Here is a 16,164-nt window from a genome sequence, read left to right as displayed (position 1 = left end):
CAATAAAAATAAAAAAAAGGTGAGTTAGACATGGATCCTGCCCTCAAGGAACTTTTAATAGTGGAGCAGAGGGGGTAGGACTTTCAATGTAGAAGGGAAGGCAAAGGGAATAAACTATTATTTAGAACCTATTATCTTCCAGGCTAGCTGCTTTAAGTATGCCATTTTCCTTAATTCTCATAATAACTCATAAGGTACTGTTAACGTCCATTCTATAGATTAAGAAACTGAGACTCAGAGTGTAATGATATTCCAAGGTCACACAGCCAGTGAGGGACAGAGCCAGATTTATTCTCAAATCCTTTAACACCAAGTCTGGTGCTCTTGGATCACCCCAAAGGGTAGTCTGGGGAGAAGTGTTATATGGATGTGGAATGCCCAGTGTGTGGGACTTAGGGAGTGTGGAGCAGTACAGATGCAGGTGGGGAGCCAGGCAGTGGCCAACACGCCCCAGGTTCCCTGGAGGGGAGCATTCCGAGGGCTCCCTTCGCAGGAGCAGAGCCGGATCAGAGCTGCTCCTTTGCAGTGGGCCTGCTGCCCCCAGGGAAGCGCATGTTTGTCCTGGCTGCTCAGAGAGGGCCTGGGCTGGGTCCCTGCCAAGGGGGCTGGCACTAGCTCGGCATTCCTGCAGATTGGACACAATGATTCTAACCCAAATCCCACATACTTGATTTAATCGCTTGGGGCTTTAGGGGAGGCGGGGGAGAGGGAGAGATTGAGGAGTGAGTTTCAGGCCTAATATGGACAAAACCAGATTCTGCCTTCTCTTTAGATCTGTGACGTGTGGCCAGCAGGTTTGGAGACTGAAATAGCCCCATCTGCATTTGCTTAGCAGCCTGCATGAGGGGCCAGCACCTGCTGCTCTCCTCCCTCCCTACCAGGCCTTGCCAGGCACTCCCGGCCTCTGAGCCAGAGGCGGCCACAGAGCCCTGCCAGCCCCTGGCTGGAGCAATAGACTCCTGTGGTCTCACCTCAGCCTGCATTTGGAGGCTCCTGGCGTGGGGAGCTCTCAGTGCACAACTCCTCCACTGCCCACCTTTTAAATCCCTTCTTTGCTTTGTTCTCCTCTACTCTTTAGCATACCTGTATCCCATGCCTTTGTGTCCCTTTCTCTTCCCACCTGTAAGAAAGCAGCATGCTTTAGAAGCAAAACAGCAAATCAGGGTCAAAACAGACTCCTGTTTCCATGACTTGTTGATACATGATCTTGAGCAATGGCTTAATATTTTTAACTCAGTTTACTCATCTATAAAATGGGGATAATAGTGCTTATCTCACAAGTTTACTTCAGTAATGTACCCAGCCCAGGACATGTAATAAATAGTAGTTTGCTTTCCATATATATTTTTAATTAGTCTTCCTAGAACGGGATGGACCAAGCAAGGGAGAAAAGAGCATCCAAGAGAAGGAATGTTTTGCAGAATGCCCCCTGTTGGGGGAGCAGAAGACTACATGGCTTGCTACTGAGAATATATACAAGCTCCTCTCATTACCGTTGCATTCTTGGGGGTCCCAGCCTTAGGGCTGTAAATCTACAATTCATACTACAGCCTCTGCCAAACTGCTTTGTCCTTTGCCAGTCCTGTTAGTGTCTTTCTTGGGGCAGGGCCCATGTAGAGTTTTGCAGGAGGCTGGCACCTTGGGCTGGCAGGCCCACCAGAGGCTGATGCCTCCCCACGAGAGCCTGGCTGAGTAGAGGTTTAGAAGAGGTTTGGAGTCTTTCTTCTCCCACTGGATGAGTAGTCCTCAGCCCTCGGTTCCCAAGGAAAAGGAGCCAGATGTAGTAATCATGCATTCTCTGTGTCTGTGTCTCTCTCCTCCTGCCCCGGCCCAGCCAAGCGGGAAAGGGCCTCGGTTGCCAGAGGTATACTGTGTCATCAGCCGTCTTGGCTGCTTCGGCTTGTTTTCCAAGGTAGGTAAGAGGGCTCTGGCTTCCTTCCTCCTTCCTCCCCCCAGCTGACAGCTCCCAGATGAGTATCCGCAGCCAGCTTAGATGAGAAAACCACCTGTGTGTGCGAGTGAGAGGGCGAGAGGAAGAGAGAATGCAGCCGAGAAAAGAGCAAGTGCAAGCGAGCTCTCTGACTTCCTCCTGGTTCCCGAGCCTGGCTCCTCATCTGGCCAGCTGGCATCTCCCAGCTCCTGCACCAGCAGTGTCTGCTCATGTCACAGCCCACCCTGGGCCATGGGAAGAGACAGATTTCTTGGGGACAGAGACCACCTTGGGGAAGCCAAGTGCCCAGGGACCTGACTCTCAAGTGGTATTTCCTTGGCCCAGCTACTCAGTCAGCTCTTGGCGTCTGAGGCCAGGACTGGTTAGGGGGCAGAGCAGTCATGGGGTGCCAAGAGAAATGAGAACAGTTGGGTGTAAAGCTTCTGGAAAGACAGTTCTCCTGTTTCCCAACATTTGACCCAGGCTGGTCAGATGCCAGGCTGCCCTCTTCTCTGCCCAGGAGGTTGGGAAGGGCAGCAGCATCCTGACACCCTTCCTCTTTGGGCGGCTGGTGGCGGGCACAGGTCCTCGATGAGGTGGAACGGCGGCGTGGGATCTCCGCTGCGCTGGTCTACCCCTTCATGAGGAGTCTCATGGAGTCGCCCTTCCCTGCTCCAGGGAAGACCATCAAAGTGAAGACATTCCTGCCAGGTGCTGGCAACGAGGTAGGGATTTCTGCTCCTCTTCTCAGACGAGGGACTGGGGCTGGAGTAAGGCCTGCCTACCCAAGGGTGCAGTCTTTGGGAGGCACAGAGCATGGCCCGTCCTTGCTCACCATGTTCGTACACCTGCTCAGTACGAGCTGACAGAGGGAATGATAGGACTGCCATTCTCTCTGCCCACCTCTGCGACTCCTAGGGGTCTTCCCTGACCTGTTTGGACGAAACTGCACACCACCTGCCCTCCTTTCTCATTCACCCAATAGGTACTATGTGTTCTCTCACAGTCAGGGTCATGCCAGACTACAGTTAAAGAGAGTACAGCTCTGTCCTTGTGGAGTTCATAGTCCAGTGGAGAGACTAGTATTAAATAAGTATTTCTACATGTAAGGAGATAATTCTTAATGTGTTAAGTGCCAACTGAAAGCACAGGAGTGTGAGTGTGTCACGAGGAGTCTGCGTTAGATTAGGGGCCAGGGAAGGCCTCCTCTGAGGAAGAGGCAGTTTACCTGGTTGCAAGGTAAGTAGAGTCAACTCAGTGAAGTGGGAGGAGGGAGACTGAAAGAGAAGGGTGTGGATGGGAGAAGGTCATTCCAGGTAGAGAGAACAGCACATGCAGAGGCAAAAGTTGGGGAATTGTGTGTGCTTGTCAAGGAATTGAAAAAAGGCCAAGCTGGTTGGCAGGGTGGTGAGTAGGGGTGGAGAGGCCAAGTCATAGTGTGCCTGCTCAGCCAAGGTAAGGATTTTGGGTTTTATCTAAAGCAGGGTTGTAGGATCTGAGCTATGTTTTTAAGATCTCACTCTGGCTGTTATGTAGATAATGGATTGGGGTGACAATAGGGATGCTAGCTAGGCTACTGTGGCTGTGGTGTAGGTAAGGGATGATAGTAGCTTGGATTAAGGTGTGCTGGAAAAGATGCAGAAAAGTAGATGGATGAGATGCATTTTAGAATTAGGATCAAGAGCATTTTGTGTTTGATTTGAAATGGGGAATAAGGTTAGGGAGATTTTAAGGCAAACTCCTAGCTTTCTGGCTTGAGCAATGGGGTAGCTGATGGAGCCCCTGACAGAGGAACAGGTTATGAGGAGGAAGAGTCTGGTTTTGTGCAAGTTACATTTAAGATACCTGAGAGACACCCTAGAGAAGATGTGTGGTAGCAGAGTGTAGATAGGGAAGAGAAGAGAGCCCAGCCTCAGTCCTCCTCAGTCCTGAGGGACCCCAACTTCGAGAGGTCCCACAGTGGAGGGATAGCAGCCCTGAAGATTGAGAAGATCAGAGGGCTGCCAGGAGAGGGCGGGACTTGGAAGCCAAGGAGGGGGGGCAGGGCATCTCAAGAAGAAAGGCCTGATCAGAAACTGCCAAGAGGGTGGGATGAGGATGGCAAGATGCCTTGACAGGAATGGATTGCAGAAGAGTGGGGACTGGGGGCCAGAAGCCTGAGGTGTGTGAGTTGAGAAGTGAATGGATAGGGGGTGAGAAAGTGGAAACAGCCTGTGTAGACATGTTTTTAAGAGGCTTGGCTGTGGAGAGAACTAGGGAAGGGGACAGTGGTTGAAAGGAAGTGTGGGGCCAGGGGAGAGTTTGTTGAGGATGGTTGTTTGGATGCTAGTGGAATGGCCCTGCAGAGGAAGTTCAAGAAGCAGGCAGGCCCAGCTGGTGGGCTCAATGGTTAGTGTTTACCCATGAACCAGGAGATGGTTTGATTCCCAGTCAGGGCACATGCCCAGGTTGCAGGCTCAATCCCCAGTAGGGGGCATGCAGGAGGCAGCTGATCAATGATTTTTCTCTCTCATCACTGATGTTTCTATCCCTCTCTCCCTCTCCCTTCCTCTCTCTGAAATCAATAAATACATATAAAAAAAAAAAAAGAATCACACACAAAAAGACTCAAGCTTTATGATAGAGTCATTACTTAAATTATTTCATTTCAAAAACAAAAAAGAAGCAGGAGGGAGGGTATAATCCAGCTGTCACCCGTAGGCACTGGTGGTGGGGTCCAGGGAGGGGCTGACTTTTATTTTGTGCAATACCAGGGGAGGGCCATGGCTTGTAGACTTCAGATTCTCATCTGATGGCTTCTGTTTTCTCCAAATAGAAAAGAAGGTCATCCTCTAAGAGTGAGAGCTCGGTGCTGGGTTCTAGAGAGGGAAGAAGAAGTAAATTAGTCGTTGCAAAGAACAGGAGAGGGACTGCTTAGAGCAATATTGGGTTTGCTGGGAATGGCGAAAACCATTTAAGACCTTGCTCTTAGCCTCTTTTCGCCCACCCTCGCTGGGAGGGATTTGGCTTCATGAGTGGTCTGGGGCGGGACAGCTGACTCTGCCCAAGAGCCCCACAGCAGACCTGGGAGAGCTCCAGGCGGTGGCCTGCCCCTCACCAGCCTCATTTCCCATCACTCTGACTTGAATGGCTTACTGTCCCTGAACCCTCTTCTTTTTGCCTAGAAGACACTTCCCTTCTTCTCTCCACGTTCAGCATCCTGTGCTGAGCTGCTGCCCTGCCCCCACCCTGCCCAGATGAGGTTGGCACCTTTCCTCAGAGCCGGAAGCCCCTCTGCACACGTTCATCATAGGTTTTCTCTGTCCCGGCACCAGTCTCACGGGCTGTGGTTAGGCTCTTTCAGCCCCACTGGACTGTGATCTGAGGGTGGGATGAATGAAAAGAGGCCCAGGTCAGGATGCTGCTGGGGTGAATTCCCACTCCCTGGAGGGCGCCTGGCCCATGGGTGGTGGGGGTGGGGCTATGCACTGCAGAACCTCTGGGAAGGACGAAGGACCGCATGCAGGCTCTCAGGAGGCTGGGTAGGGGCACTTCACTGTGTCTTCTCCTGCCAGAGACAGGACGGGTGCAAAGGTCTCTGGCATAACTGTGATGTGGGATTCCTTCCACCCACACTCACTGAGCATTTTGGGTGTACCCAGTACCAGATCTGGGAGTTCACTACGGGGGGTGGGGGTGGGGAGGGGGGGTGTTGGGAGACCGAGCATAAACAGGTCGTTAGGGCGACTTGTGCCCACGATGTGCCCATGTTGCTGCTTCTCGGGGCACAGAGGGATGAATTCTGACTGAGCTGGGAGTTAGAACTTCACTTGCTTAGACCCCCGAGGCACAGATGGGATGATGTGGGGGGAAGCCCCTTGAAGAGAGTTCTGAAACCATAGGGCTGGAAGAGGGAGTTGGTTTGTCGCCCCAGTTCTTAGGAGGCCCGCACCTCCATGCTGCGCACATTTGCTGAGGGACCCAGGGAAAGACGAGGCCACCCCGGGACAGTGCTGCGGTGTGGCCTGAAGTTCGCAGTTTTCTGGCTCACACTGCCGGGATCCACGCTCCCCTCCACCCTCATAACTGCACCCAGGAAGTGGCTCTCCACGCCATGGCACTGACCTTGGAAGTGGCCTTGCAACTCCTTGGGAGGAACGGCCCTGATAAAGAAAGTCCAGCTTCCTGGCAAGGTTGCAGAATAGCTGGCCCTTCCTGGTGCTTTTCTTGTCCCTGGCACAGAGATTAGATAGGCTGGTAGAGAGAGAGGCGAGGGTGGCAGGGCCGACAGAGCCTCTGGAAGGAGGAGACTCTAGCAGGAAAGGGAAGGGACATGGCAGCAAGGACACTAGCGTTGCCTTTCCAGAGCGGATGAGAATAGAGTCCCGGGGTGCGGAGATGTTGCTCTTCCTATGGCCTGAGGAGCAGCCAGCAACTGTGGGGGCTGGTCAGCGTGGGGGCCAAGATGTTTGCTTGGGGAGATGGGCAAGAGGGCGGGGAAGACCCTACACATCAAGCTATGCTCTTCCCTCATTCCCCTCATCTGTGAGAGTAGTCAGCTCTCCTCCTCCCTTTCCCGAGAGCCTGATGGGCGGCCCCTCAGCTCCTTCCTGCTGGAGCCTCCCCACTGCTCATGGAGTTAGCCCTCCTGCTCACCAGTTGGGTGTCCGAGGGGAGGAAGACACTGGGTCTTTTGCATAGTGGGCTAGACTAGAGACCCTGGAGAAGAGAAGGTGGGAAGGGAGACCAGCATCCAATCACTTTGTGAAGGACCTGGGAGGGGCACCAGCTGGCCTGCCTCAACCCTTGCTCTCCTGCAGGTGTTAGAGCTGCGGCGACCCATGGATTCCCGGCTGGAGCACGTGGACTTCGAGTGCCTTTTCACCTGCCTCAGCGTGCGCCAGCTGATCCGAATCTTTGCCTCACTGCTGCTGGAGCGCCGGGTCATTTTTGTGGCCGATAAGCTCAGGTAGGCCCCCGTAGGGCAAGGTGGAGAAGAGGGGGAAGGCACATCACAAATTCACCCAGCATGTATTTATGAACCCCTGCCCGTGTGAGTGTGTGTGTGTGTGTGTGTGTGTGTGTGTGTGTGTGTGTGGTGAGATCACGTGGAGAGGGAAAGGTTAGCGAATCCGGGAAGAAAGGGTGGTTGGGAGCACACAAGATGAGAACCCAGTTGAGGACTGGCCTGAGGAAGAGGAGGGACACTTCTTTTGCAGCAGCCAAGACTGTGCAGATGCAAAAGTAGGTTTACAGTTGTGAGGACATGAAATACTTCATTCTTGTATTATTATTTACTAACTAGAGGCCCAATGCACGAAATCTGTGCAAGGACCTCAGCCCCTGCCACCGTGGCGGCTGCCTCTGTTTTGGCTGCTGCCACTGAGGCTTCGTCCAGAAGGTTGTCCGGAAGGATGTCTGGTTAATTAGCATATTATGCTTTTGTTATTATAGATTTTTGTATTATTTTTTATACAACTGTAGGCTACTTTTGCCTGCCCCTGTATATTCTTATGGAAAGAGGTAAGAAAATAAGGAGATTTCTGGCTGACGGCTGCATTTCTGCCCGCGGGGAAGGCAAGGCCATCCCTGTGGGATGATGAATTTGAGGAGAGTGATGAACCCTAGGAAGGGTCCCCATGAGGAAGGGGCCAGGGCGTTGACTAGGGGTAGGAGGAGTGCCAGTTGAGAGTGTCACCTGGAGAAGGCAATTGACTGCAGTGACCCAGGGCCAGGCACTTCGGGATTTGTGGAGAAGGCTGCAGTGAGGCGCTGAGGGTGCTGGGGGAGTGGTTGCAGGAATGCTGGCCAGTCAAACGAGGACAGGAACTAGGAGACATCAGGACCTGGAGGTGTCCGTGAGCAGGGAGGCTGGCTTAGGAGGAGTAAGGGAAGAGCTGGTTGGGTCACATGTCTTGGTCCGAAGCGTTGGCATTGATGATTTTAGAGGAGGATGCCAAGATCTGGTTGTGGCCATCGGAGGGTGGCAGAAGTTCACTGGACACGAGGTGTCCCAGAAGAAGCCAATGTGAATGGGACTAGAGATCTCTGCAGTCTCTGTTCTAGGAACACTAGTACCATTTATGAGGGCTTCTTTCTCATGACCCAAGCCTTCCAAAGCCCCACCTCCTAATGTCATATTTGGAGTTAGGGTTTCAACATATGAATTTGGGGGGACACAAACAGATCATAGCAAAGAGTATGGGTGGAGGTGGGCCAGGCAGGGAGAGGATGAGATATTGGCAGCACATTATTTTTTTTTTTTTTGTCAACCCATCACAGGCAGCAGTGGTTTCTCCAGGGTGGCAGAACTCATTCATTCAGGTGTTTATTAAGTTACCTGCTATGTGCCATACCATATGCCAGGTGCTGACATGAGGGGCAGAAAAGAAACATCCTCTCTCCCGTTTGTCCCCCAATAAGCCCAGGATCCCTGAGGTACTTCTGTCTGCATGTATGAGGGTGGCAAGGGGAGCAGGAGAAATGGATCCTGAAGGCCACTGGGACAGGACCCCCAGCTGCCCAGCTGTGAGGCTCTGGTCTGGGCAGACCTTGGTGCCCATAACATAGCCTGGACCCTGAGGTTTCTTTTCCTGAAGCTTCCATCCCTCACTGGAGGCATCCTCTCTGCTACCCCACTGTTAGCCCAGCTCCATCGGGATATGAGCACAGCTGTTGTTTCTGTGGCTGCAGCTGTGCAGCTGCCTCTGAGCACATTCCAGGACCCTTCTGGGAGGAAAGTGCCCCAGGCCTTGCCCTGGGCCTGGCCTGGCGTTTGAGTTCTGCCAGTCTTGGGTCTTAGGAAAGACGCCCCCCTGCTCCGGGTCTGCCTCTGACGGGAGGGGCAGGTAGGGAGCCCAGGAGGGCGCACAGGGCTCAGCAGTGCAGCAGCTCAGGCTCCGTGCCTCGTGTGTTAGGTGTTCCGCAGTCCTTTGTCCCTCTGGCTGGGTTCCGTTGTCACGTCTGTGAGATGTGTGTGTGCACGTGTGCATGAGCTCTGTGGCGATCGGAGGAGACGGTGGAGGTCAGTGTCCCTAGGCCCTGAGACATCCTTTTTCCAGACCTCTTTCAGATGGCTCTCCTTGGGGTGTGGGGAGCTGCTATGCCCAGGGGAAGGGCTTTGGGGCCAGGACACCTGTCTCTGCCTCAAGGCTCAGCAGTATTTTAGTGTCCTTGGCAGGGCAGTCAAGCAAAGCACTGGCTGACAAAACACTCGTGAACATCCAGAGATCCTTCTAGAAGAGGGGTCTGTTCTGTCGTGTCAGAGAACCATGTCCTCTGACTGCTGGGACGTTAGCTGTGAAAGGGCAAGAGTCCCTTGTGCCATGCCAGCACAGCCAAGGGTTCGGTGAGCCTGGGGGCGATGTGGGGGTGGTGGGGTGGTGAAGGATTTAGAAAAGACAGAGAATAAGCTGGGTCTCAGTGGTTTCTTTGTTATGGGGTGGGGCCACAACATTAGTAACAAAGAAACAGAATTTCCAGAGGATGAGGCCCAGAAATCAGGATTTTAAAAAGATTCCCAGGTGATTCTAATGTGCAGCCAAGGTTGAGAACCACTGGTCTAGGTGGATCTTCCTGTGCCTGGCTAAGGCCACAGAGAGGGACCTAGACCCCAAGCGAAGCCTTTATTTTATAGCCAGAGGTAAACAAGGTAGTGGTCTCCATAGTTACATTGTTCTTGTGAGTTTCACTTGTTTTGCCAGCACTTGCTGTACCTCCCACAGCCCATTAGCTACCCAGATAAGATCTAGGGAGGGTCATAAGGTCAAGCTTAATTATGCTAAGAGGGCTGTGCTCTTTAAGCTGGGACTTGTTTGTGGCTTTGCCAACAGGTCAGTCCGAGGCTTAGCCCTATAGTGGCTCCCTACAGTTGCTATGGAGCTGATCCCACAGAGACCAAGCTTTTATGGCTAATGGGTGGGACCAGTAGATGTGGAGGACAGGGTGGGAGAGTCAAGCTTAAAAGTGGTCTTGACTGCAGGCCTCTGTCTCCTGATCTGTAACATGGTCCCTAGGGGCGGGCCTTGGATTATGCTCCTGGCAGATGGACAGTCCAGGCCAGGTGTGTCTCCTGTTTGCTGGTGCCCTTCACCAGCCCTCAATGCACCTGGGGAGTGTGCACTCGCATTTATACCTCCTAGCTAGCACCCTAGAGATTTTCCTCCGGCTCCCACTGGCCATTCTGCTTGGACAGCCAGCCCTGGGCATAGAGGCCTGGAGCCCCCTCTAGGTCAAGAGAGGGATGACCTCACTGAGACCTGTGGCTATTTTTTGGAGCCTGAGAGGAAAGATGGCAAGAGTGGTGCCAGCCCCCTGACTGCAGTCAGTGGGCCTCATACCATTTTTCCAATCAAGGAGAGGAAGGGATGGCTGGAGGGCAGAGCAGTGAAGTCATGCTGGGCTGGGGGACAGGAAGCCTGGTTGTGTTGTGGGTCTGCCACTTATGAGTAAACTGGTCTGGGTATCGGTGGTCCCAGCTTAAAATGCAGAATTGATAAGATGATCTCTATAGGGCCTTCCAGCTCTTGCACGCTATGAATTTGTAACCAGCTCTGACTCACTTTACCTTTGTGCTCCCGGCCTGAGCTGATACTCCTGCACTAGTCAGGCCTGCCTGTGCATGTGGGTGGCCCTTTGGGGAGAGTAGGGTATATGTGAGTCCTGTGTGTGTTCAAGCATTGCTACATGCCTCCTGGCTGTTTCTAGGTAGTCACCAAAGAGGGTAGCAGCAATGTCCTTGGGACCCTGACGGTGGGGATGTGGGGGCTTCACTGGCCTGTAGGGTCAGACTCAGACCCAGACCCGAGCCCCATTAGCATCGATTTTTGTTGCACTGGGAGGTTTAACATTAAAGGATGTTCTGAGCCCCAGCAGGCTCCACCTCCTCCTCCTCGAAGGCGTGGGGTCTGGGTTCAGGCACTGTGTCTCTCTTTGTCCACCAGTACCCTGTCCAGCTGCTCCCACGCCGTGGTGGCCTTGCTCTACCCCTTCTCCTGGCAGCATACCTTCATTCCTGTCCTCCCGGCCTCCATGATTGACATCGTCTGCTGTCCCACCCCCTTCCTGGTTGGCCTGCTCTCCAGCTCCCTTCCCAAACTGAAGGAGCTGCCAGTGGAGGAGGTGGGCCACCTGGGGAACCAGATGGCGGGAGGTTGGAAGGAGGAAGGGACAGAAGGAACAGAAACCCCCAGGAGAGAAGGGCAGAGGGGGAATGGAGGGGGGAAAGGCACTGGGATTTTCTCTTTTGTGCCCTCTGGGCCTCTCTACCCAGCTCATCCTTTCTCCCTGGGAGGGCTGTCCCTGGCTGGAGTTATTCCTGTTATCTGACCCTGGGACCTAGGGGTCTGGAGGCCTGGGGAGGGCATTGCAGGGATTCGTACCCTGAATCACTGTCCGATGCCTCTTTTCCTCAGGCACTGATGGTGAATCTGGGATCGGACCGATTCATCCGGCAGGTAAGAGTGGGACGCTGGAACATGGCCTGCCCTGGGCGGGTGCTTGTTCAGTGCAGACTCCAGAGCAGCCAGCACGGTTGCACGCAGCTCAGCCTCCACCACCTGCTTGTTAAGCTCTCTGGGTCCCGTATTCACAGAATAGACAAGGACTGATCTGAGTGGTCTTGACCTCTGCAGGGTCTGCCTTTCTTGCTGGCACCATCAGCTTCTAGAAGGCATGTGGGAGTGCAGACGACAGGGCCTGTAGGTCTAAAGACGTGACCTCTGGGCTCTGCCACCTTTGAGCCACATGGACAGGCTCTGAGCTTCTCTGAGCCGAGTTCTCATCTCTAAAGCAGGCATGGTGGTAGCACCTGCCTTGAAACGCTGCTGGGGGCTGAGTACACAGGATGCATAGAATGCCGCGGGATGAAAAGGTTAACTTCAAAAGCCTTTGTTAGTCGTGGGAATCCTGCTGGCTCTCTACAAACAGCCCAGCCCAGTGTCGTACCCTCTGGGAGGGTACAGTCTGTGACTCAGCATTGACAGACTTTGGTCTCCTGGGTACAGGCATCAAGGTGCGGACACTGAACCAGAATGTAGAGACGGGAACGGTGGCTTAACCTCTCGCCTGAGACAGTCTCCCCACCCCTGCCAGCTGCGCTTCCTCCTGGAGCTAAAGCTGGGGGAATAGGGGAGACTTCGTCGGGGTGTCAGGGTAGGAAGGAACCCTTCGCTGGTCCTGTGAATGCCACCTGCTCTACCACTTTTTATCCATGTGACCTTGGACAAGTTTCTTAACCTCAGCTTCTCATCTTAAAGTGAGACTGATAAATAGTGTCAGGGTTATTGGGACAATTGAAGGAGAGTGTACATGTAAGCTATTCATACAGGGCCTGGCACGTAGTAAGGGCTCAGCCACCGTCCGCTATTATCCCTGTCACTGCATTTTCCTTCTGCAGATGGATGATGAGGACACGCTGTTACCTAGAAAGTTGCAGGCGGCTCTGGAGCAGGCTCTAGAGAGGAAGAACGACCTGATCTCCCAGGAATCCGACAGCGACTCCGACGATGGTGAGTGAGGCTTGCTGCCACACAGTCAGCTCTGGCCCCAGGCTCCTCTGCCCTGGGCCTGGACCTCCTCGGGCGGGACCCTGGTGCTATGCACCAGGCCCTCAGGCTGATGAGGTTCCATTTGTAGGACCTTGATCTCACGCTAACCTAGAATTCTCTAGCCGCACCACCGGTGGGGTTCAGGGAGTTATGGCTCGACTACGCCTGAGGGAGAGAAAGTATTGTGGTATTTTATCAGAGCGAGCTCAGGAACATAATATTGGGGCTGCTTCTCCAGTGGCCTAAGCCAGCGGTCGCCAACCACGGACCACTGGTGGGCCCTGAGGTCCGAAAGGTTGGCGACTGCTGGCCTAGCTACAAAGCTACCTCTTCCCTCTAATTCTTCTCTACCTCAGCAGGCTTGGGAAGGAAAACCCCAAGCCCTGTGACAGCTACAAAGACTCTTGCTGACAGGAAACTAGTTATTCCTCCCCCTCAGGCCTTGCCTGGAGCCATGGAAGGGGATGAAGTGAGCTTCCTCCTGCTGTGAAGCCAGGAAAACCACCCAGGGCGAGAGGTTTGGGGGAAGGGGTCCTCTGGTCTCTGATTCCCACTCTCATTCATCCAGCAAGTAGTTGCCAGCCTCCCAGCTTGGGGTGCCCAGGAGGTAGTGTCAAGAACAGATAAGTGGTCAGGGAGATACCAGCTGGAGGCTGAGGTTTGAGTCTGGAGATGGCAGGCTCTTGACCAGAACCTGAAAGGTGTTCTTTTCTCTTCCAGAATGTAACACCCTCAATGGGCTGGTGTCGGAGGTGTTTATCCGGTTCTTCGTGGAGACGGTTGGGCACTACTCCCTCTTCCTGACCCAGAGTGAGAAGGGGGAGAGAGCCTTTCAGCGAGAAGCCTTCCGCAAGTCTGTGGCCTCCAAGAGCATCCGCCGTTTCCTTGAGGTTTTTATGGAGTCTCAGATGTTTGCTGGCTTCATCCAAGACAGGGAGCTAAGAAAGTGTCGGGCAAAGGGTAAGGTTAGAAGAGCCGGGGTCAGCAGGCCTTCTCCTCTTAACGTTTCTGCTGCCAGCAGGGCGGATAGCTAGGCACCATGACAGAAGCTCTTGGGCACTGGCTGGGCCCAGGCCTCCTACCATCCCCTTTTCTTCTGATAGAAACTTGCAAGGGAGCTTTCCGCTCCTGTCCCAGCACACACGGCTCAGGCTGCCCAGGCGGGAGCCACGTGGCTGGTCTCCCAAGAGCAGCGTGCCGCTAGTTGCCCGTCCCCTCCTCAAACATCCTGCTTATTCAGAGAAAAAGACCTTACTGAGCAATTTAGGGAAGTCTGAGAATCCAGGGTTGAGAAGGCCCTCGAGGAGAATAGCTCTGTCTTAGGTTGGTGGCAGAACACATTCAGAGCAGAAGGTTCTCTTATCACTACTTATTTTGTCGGCTCTGCTCACAGTAGGGCTCTTCCACCTCATCAACATCTTTCTGTCTGACATCAGGGTTCTTATTCTGTCCACTAATACTGTCCATTTAGCCTGACAAACCTTTCGAAACAACGTTGTAGAGTGGTCCACAAGGAACTAGAGAAGGTGTCTACCCAGGGGCAGCTTTGAAACGCGGAGTAGCATCTTCGCCGTAATGCAGCTCAGCCTTATGCCCCTGGGAGCAAGGTATCGAGGGCCTCTTGCTGTGAACACCAGTACGATGGTAGTTTTGGTGAGCCGATCTGAATTCTGAGATGCTCCTGTAAATTATAATTGCAGAGCCTTGGCTTCTCCTTTTGGGGATCTGTGTCCCATCGTCCCTTCCAGGAGGCCTTGTCTTCCCTTCCTCCATTGACTGTTCTTTTCCCTGCTCCTGTTTCTCCTCTTCCCCAGGCCTCTTTGAGCAGCGAGTAGAGCAGTATTTAGAGGAACTCCCAGACACTGAACAGAGCGGAATGAATAAGTTTCTCCGAGGTTTGGGTAAGCAGCTCTGTCATTGATGAGAAGCTGGGGGAGAGGGTGGTGGGGCGGGGGATCTGTACCCCAAACTGCTCTATACCAATGCCAGTGGGTATTATACTGGGGCTATAGACAGAAAGGGAAGGGGTTCCTTGGTGAAGATGAAGGTTCCCAGCCCAGTGCTCCAAGGGCATTTAGCACAGGATTTACCTACCTACAGCCAAGAGAAACCACAGATCTCACCTGAGGTTTTCTGCGTGCACTCCTTCCTGAGGGAATAGGAGGGCCACTAGGACAGAGAGCTTTCCCTGTAGGCCAGGAGGGGTCTACAAGACTAGCAATGCCAGAGTGCCGTCTCTGAAAACCTCCATTCTTTTCAAAGAGCTCAGCCACTTAGGTCATAGAATGTCTCCATTTCAAGGGAAATTGAGGCCAAATAAGTTAAATGCTTGCCCAAAGCCAAACAGTGATTAATTCCAGGGCCCTCATTGGAGTGTTTCCCTACCACGGCTCAGATCTGTCATAGTCCAGCCTCTCTAATCCTTTCTCTCCAACTGAGAGGGTTAGAGATTATATGGAAATATTCTCACTCCTGCCCTTTCTGGCCCACAGGCAACAAAATGAAGTTTCTCCACAAGAAGAATTAAGCCCCTTCCCCAGGGACAGAGAGTCCAGTGCCTGGCAGAACCTGGAGCCTGGGGAGGGGGCCCAGCCTGGGACCCCCTGGGCTGCTGTGGCTGCTCTGTCCCCACAGACCCCACCCTCCAAGCCAGCCCACCTCTGCCTTCACGATATCCCAGATACTGTTTGTAAATAATCTGCTGTAAGCTTTCGTATCTGTTTTTGTAACAAGTAAAGAGAATCTGGTAAATATTTGTATATTCCCAAGGGGCCGGGTGCTTTCCTGCCCTGCCCGAGCACGGATGACGTTCTGCTGGGTGCTGGTGACTGGCCAATTATGTGCAGCTGACTGTCTCGGCCAAACCACTGATCTTCCCAGGGAGGCTCCTGGCCTGCCTGCCTGAGCTCCTGCTGCCAGCCTGGGGCCACGGAGAGCAGATGCTGTCTTGTTATGTACAGGGGGACTATTTTTTAAAACATTTTTTTAGAGTTTCTATTTTTTTTTTTTCTAGTAGTCTCCCTTCCCTAACCTTCTGTTTTTAAAAGGCAAAGGTCAGTCAGTCCCCTTTTCAGCATGAAACCAGGCTCTTGGGCCTGGCCTTCTCTTGTTTCTCCCACCTTGGTGGTGGTCAGTGAGTCACGGGAGGCCCCCCCCCAGCTCTGCCAGTGCTCTCCGGGCCCGGCTCCCAGTCCGTGGTGGCCATGACGCGGTACAAGGCATCCCTCCTTCCCACCATCTGCGGGTGTTCGCAATAAACAGTGTACAGTTGTTTGGGCCCAGAGCCCCATGTGTTCTTTGGCTTCATTGTCTGTAACTTCCTCTCCTGGGGGCTGGGCTGAGACAGGCCGGCCAGGGGTGAAACACCATCATGACGGGTACTTGGTTCTGTGGTCTGACTTTATGATTAGTCTTTTTTAAATTTATTATTTATTAATTTGAGAGGAAGAGGGAGAGAAGGAGGTACAGTGGGGCCTTGACTTACGAGTGTCCCGACTAACGAGTTTTTCGAGATACGAGCCGTCTCTCGGCCGATTTTTTGCTTTGAGTTGCGAGCTAAAATTCGGGTTACCAGCCAGCTTCAGATACCCCACCGCTAGTTGGCGCAGCGAACGTCACAGTGAACGCCACAACATCAGCCCAGCATCACGTGTCATTGTAATGGTGAAAATGGATTTGACATACGAGTAATTTGAGTTACGAGCTCCG

General features: G+C 53.2%; 1 protein-coding gene across 9 annotated transcripts in view; it reads left to right on the top strand.

Annotated features, from left to right (window-relative positions):
• The window catches only part of DENND2B (DENN domain containing 2B), a 181,967-nt gene extending 166,228 nt beyond the window's left edge, over window positions 1–15,739 (top strand). For 7 of the 9 annotated variants that reach the window (XM_036325290.1, XM_036325291.1, XM_036325292.1 and 4 more), the window contains 9 exons: window positions 1,835–1,912; window positions 2,515–2,655; window positions 6,730–6,878; window positions 10,852–11,029; window positions 11,323–11,364; window positions 12,306–12,417; window positions 13,177–13,416; window positions 14,271–14,357; window positions 14,949–15,739. In XM_036325290.1, the coding sequence (XP_036181183.1) occupies window positions 1,835–1,912; window positions 2,515–2,655; window positions 6,730–6,878; window positions 10,852–11,029; window positions 11,323–11,364; window positions 12,306–12,417; window positions 13,177–13,416; window positions 14,271–14,357; window positions 14,949–14,983 (1,062 nt within the window). In that variant the 3' untranslated portion in view covers window positions 14,984–15,739. The remainder of the gene's footprint in view (window positions 1–1,834; window positions 1,913–2,514; window positions 2,656–6,729; window positions 6,879–10,851; window positions 11,030–11,322; window positions 11,365–12,305; window positions 12,418–13,176; window positions 13,417–14,270; window positions 14,358–14,948) is intronic. The other 2 variants (XR_004970405.1, XM_036325293.1) reach the window with 2 other exon arrangements.
• Window positions 15,740–16,164: the final 425 nt, after the last annotated feature.

The sequence above is a fragment of the Myotis myotis genome, unplaced genomic scaffold (genome assembly GCF_014108235.1).
Source record: "Myotis myotis isolate mMyoMyo1 unplaced genomic scaffold, mMyoMyo1.p scaffold_m19_p_10, whole genome shotgun sequence".
NCBI lineage: Eukaryota > Metazoa > Chordata > Mammalia > Chiroptera > Vespertilionidae > Myotis > Myotis myotis.
The sequence above is the reverse complement of the archived record's forward strand: the minus strand, read 5'-3'. Positions and strand labels throughout refer to the sequence as shown.